The 4,984-nt window shown below is 36.7% G+C and overlaps 1 protein-coding gene across 1 annotated transcript in view; it reads right to left on the bottom strand.

Annotated features, from left to right (window-relative positions):
• The window catches only part of LOC108732228 (gastrula zinc finger protein XlCGF57.1-like), a 10,421-nt gene extending 5,761 nt beyond the window's left edge, over positions 1-4,660 (bottom strand). The window contains exons 1-2 of the mRNA XM_018462918.2: positions 3,817-4,660; positions 636-1,076 (exon numbers count right to left, since the gene is read on the bottom strand). Of these exons, the coding sequence (XP_018318420.1) occupies positions 636-1,076; positions 3,817-4,547 (1,172 nt within the window). The 5' untranslated portion in view covers positions 4,548-4,660. The remainder of the gene's footprint in view (positions 1-635; positions 1,077-3,816) is intronic.
• Positions 4,661-4,984: the final 324 nt, after the last annotated feature.

The raw sequence follows: 4,984 nt of genomic DNA, 5'->3' as shown, positions 1-4,984 counted from the left end.
TAGAAGGTGGAGGAGACAATTTTTTATGGCAATATAAATTAAAAAAAGTTTTTTTTTAATGATAATTTTTCAAAATTGCCTTAATTCTGGATAATTACCTGCATTGGTGATGTCATTGTTTAGTTAGGTAGATTAATGACAGATAGGAGTTTATTTAATGCCATCGATGTTAGAGTATTTTATTCACAGAAAGCATTAGTTTTATGCATTTCCTAGTAAAATATCGGAATTTCATACAATTCCTAGAATTGGAGCTCCAGATCAAAATCGCTACAAAAAATTTTTCATTTATTTCTGAGGGTTCAATAATTATATTTGAGGCGGGGAGACACATTTTTTTTTAATTAGTAAGATAAAGAGATTAAAAGCTTGTGTAACTTTAAACATTCCCTCCCTTTCGCCCTTGATCTCCTTACCTATCTCTTCCCGTACCTGAAGTTTAGAACTGTGAATTTTTTTTTTATTTATGAAGTAATAAAAAAGTGTCTCCCCCACCTTCTGATATCTAATTCTATTATGTAGAGTGATCTGAAATTGATGAAAAAATTTTTGGAGCGAATTCTGGACAATTACCTGAAATTGAAGGTATATCATAACCTCAATTTTGTACTTCACGAGATACCTATATTTTTCACTGTTTTTTATTGTAATGGGTCAACAAATGTCTTTTCATGTGTCCATTATCAACAAACGCTTTCGAACAGACCTCGCATTCATATGGTTTTTCGCCTGTGTGAGTGCGTACGTGTCTCCTGAGGCTGTTCCCACTCGCGAACGACTTATCGCACGCCAGACACTTGTAAGGTTTCTCGCCCGTATGCGTACGCACGTGGACCGTAAGATCGGGTTTATGTCGGAATGTCTTTTGACACACGTCACACGCATACGGTCTGCTGTCGGTGTGGATCAACGCGTGACTCTTTAGATTGTGATTTTCTCGGAAACCTTTGCCGCAAACGTTACATGTGAACGGACGCACGTTAGTGTGTGAGCCCAAGTGACGTGTGAGATGAGCACTTGAAGTGAAATCTTTGTTACAGAAGGTGCACTTGTATGGACGATGACCATTGTGATACCTACAAGAAATGACACCATAAAAATCACATAGTTATGTTTGCTGTGTTACTGAAGATGATAGAAAACCTATATTATTAGATGATGGTTTTAATGTGCAACTAATAATCGTTCTACGTAATAAAAATGTTATGATGTCTTCCCTACAAATCCTTCCCACATTTTTCCACTTTTTTTTTTAATCTTTAAGATATGTATAGTAAAACAATTGAAGAAACGTAGTTAGGTTCCTAACTGTTCCTCACTCGGTTCTTTTATCGAAATTAGATCCCACATCCCATCCCACAGCTATGTTAAGGCGAAGCACGCACTCAGGAAGTTTCAAATATTGAACGACTTCACCACATAATATTACCTTAGAGCCCATAGAGCCCATTTGGCCCAGTGTATAAATATTTAGAAACCAACTGCCAAATAGAAACAAAACAATGTTTAGCGACTTATACAACTTTCATTTAGTAAGTTTCATAGGGTTTCTATTGACACTGACACACGTAACATACAGAAAAAAATAGACAAAGCAGTCTTTCTCAAAAAAAACATTTTTCAGACCATTTAATTTAGCCCAATACATCAAAACCTTGATACTCATTGACTAAAAGACTTGTAACTGATTATGAGTGCTTAGCTTATCATCATGGTAGGGGGAAAACCTTATCCAACGATTTACGGAATGTTCTTAGTTACTGTTCGCTGATTAATTTTACTTTTTTTTATGTTAAAGCTGTCTACGTTCGTAAAGTTATTGTTATAAAAACTGAGTAGACAGATACGATAGGTTTTTTTATTGCAAAGTAATGGCTGGGTCAACGGATATGATTTTGGGCTCTTACTTTAGTGCATTAGGATGTTACCACGAAGCATTTATAATTCACCCCGTTTGCTTTTAATGTATGCTGTTCTGCCTAAATCTCTATCCTGTGTATCACGGTAGATCACATTTTCAACCTCCGCATTTAAACATATGAGTAATTATTCGAGTTTGAGATGTTCTATGAAATTGTGACATGTGGATCGGGTTGTTGCATAGGTAAATAATGGGTTAATAGTGGTAATAATAAACAAGGCCATGAAGTTTGGGTTAAAAATTGTACAAGAACATTGGGGTAGGTGAATAATGTAACTTAAGGTGATAGTGAGGAGCAAGGTGTTACTCAAAAGGTATATAAAGTGGGTATTCAAATTGGAAAGAGGTACACCAGATTATGTGATAAAAAGGAAAACGAAAAGTGGGAAGATGTGGGAGAAAGCAATAAAAAGGGCAGAGAAGAGGTTGGAGAGACTGGAAGAAGGGGAAATGAGGAAGGAAATATTGAGGAAGAATTGACAAAAGTAGAGAAATGAGTGAGGAACAGAAGCAGGTAAATAATGAGATCAGAGGATTCAAGAAAAATAGAGAGGTCTAGATATACAATGGGTATGAAGAGGAACTGACAAAGGGGTTGGGTACCAAAGCATTTGGAAGGAGGGAGGAAAATAAGTGTAATTGTAAAATTTAGAACAGGAAATGAGAGTAGAGGATGTAATTTTTGGAAAAGGGAAGAGGATAGAAGATGTAGGATTTGTGAAAAAGTGGAAGAGAACTTGAAGCACGTGTTATGAGGATATGAGAATGGTGAGACGTGATAAGAATGGTATGAGTTGGTAAATGAAGATAGGGGTAGGCTAAGCCGCCTGAAGAAGATTTTAAAGAAGAGGAGACAATGTTAGGGGATAGGAAACCATGGGTTTCTTGGCGGTAGTCCACCGAAAACTCTCGGTAGATGCATTCTCTATTTTTGGAAGGAGAAGGAAATGGATGGTCTAAAACGACGTTTAAACACGTTATATTAACGTATCTCGATGGGTTTCTGGGCAATAGTCCACCAAAATTCGCAGCAGTTACAGCCTCTATGCTTGGCAGGATTAGGAAACGAATGGTCTAGAGCAAAGTTTTAGCATGTGATAGGAGGTTTTATGACATTTTCGTGAACGTATCTCGATGTATTTCTCAGCGGTAGTCCACCAGAAACTTACGATGGCTATAGTTTCTATGCTTGGAAGGAGAATGAAGTGGATGGTTTTAAAACGTCGTATCACGTACTAAAACGAAATTTTAGACCATCAATTTTCTTCTCCTCCTTCGTTCCCCTTGTTTACGGAGGTAATTTGCTAATGACCTTTGAAAGGTTGGGAGGTTCCAGAGGTAGACTGACGAAAGGATGAAAAGACAAACGGACAGACCGTTACCATAAACCGAAAACTCGCGGTAGATACAAACTCTATTCTTGGATGGAGGAGGAAATGGGTGGTTTAAAACGACGTTTAAGCACGTTATATGAACCTATCTCGATAGGTTTCTGGGCATTAATCCACCAAAACTCGCGGTAGTACAGTAACTCTATGCTTAGGAGGATTAGGAAACGGATGATCTAGAACGACGTTTTAGCTCGTTTTATGACATTTTCGTGAACGTATCTCGATAGATTTCTTCGCGGCACTCTACCAGAAACTCACGGTGGCTACAGCTTCTATGCTAGGAAGGAGAATGAAATTGGTGGTTTAAATTGTCGTATCGCGTTCTAAAACGTCATTTTTGACCATCAATTTTCTTCTCCTTCTAAGCAACTACCATTCCTCCCCACCTTTGAAAGGTTAGGAGGTTGGAGAGGTAGACTGACGAAAAGATGGAAAGACAAACAGACAAAACAGATACCATAACTTTCATTATCCTTAAAGAATGTTCTTCTGATTAAAATTTACCTTATATGTTGCTCCAATTGATGCTCACTCCTAAACCTTTCACCGCAAATTTCACATTTGTAAAGTGTAACGCAGGACTGTGCTTGTAAATGTCTGTTGAGGTGTGACATATGATTAAAATTAGAATTGCACTTATAACAAGAGTAGGGCTTAATTCCAAGATGAACGCGATAATGCTTCAGAAGGTCCGAATTATGTCGATAGTTTTTGGGACACTGTGTACATTGAAACGGTTTCTCGTCACTATGAGTTCGCATGTGGGACTTGAGTATACCGCGAATACTAAAGCTCTTACCGCACAATTCACAAGAAAAAGGTTTTTCACCAGTATGTGACCGCATGTGTATTACTAAGTACGACCGTTGTGGAAAACCTTTGCCGCATATTTCGCAGTTGTATGGCTTATTTTCCATGTGTATGCCAATAATATGGATTCGCAAAACATTCTTATAACCAAAACTCTCATTGCAAAATTTACAGACAAATGGTTTTTCAGCCTTTTTTGAGTCTTTACGCCGTCCCCTTCTGTAGGTGAAATTATGTATTAGCTTGCTTACATCGTCAATAATTTCCTTGTTTAAAGGACAATCCTCAAAATCTACTTCAGATTTTACAGTCTTATCTTCCAAATTATTTTTATTAATATCTGCACCAGAAGAGACTCGAAAGGGACAACTAATGTGCTCCAGTGATTCTTTTTTAACACAGACACTCACTTCATTTGCAGTCATTGCTAAGAAAACACCATGTAGGTAACTATTATAAATTAACAGCGAATTTTCTACCAGAACTTATGGAAAGAAACACTCAAATTGAGAACTTCTACAACGACGTTTGGGTTTGTTTTGACAAATCATATGTTTCTGGTGTACATTAGGTCTACCAGGACAATCAATTAGAACTACCAACTGAAGTTGGCGTTTTCTACAATACAGGGTGTTGTTATTTACCACTAATCTAAGAAATGATTTCTGATGAAAAAATGAAGTTGGGTTGCTTTATGGTCTGAATATTTTTTGCATTAATATAGCATTAATTCTGTCAAGCATAAATGAACATAATAAAAAATTAAGGAATTAATTATTTCTATTTATTATTCAAAAGAAGTGACACTTGTACATAATAATTAGGAAATGTAATAATATTTCTTTTTACATAGAATCACAGA

The sequence above is a fragment of the Agrilus planipennis genome, unplaced genomic scaffold (genome assembly GCF_000699045.2).
Source record: "Agrilus planipennis isolate EAB-ADULT unplaced genomic scaffold, Apla_2.0 scaffold30, whole genome shotgun sequence".
NCBI classification, from domain to species: domain Eukaryota; kingdom Metazoa; phylum Arthropoda; class Insecta; order Coleoptera; family Buprestidae; genus Agrilus; species Agrilus planipennis.
This window is presented reverse-complemented; position numbering and strand designations above follow the sequence as displayed.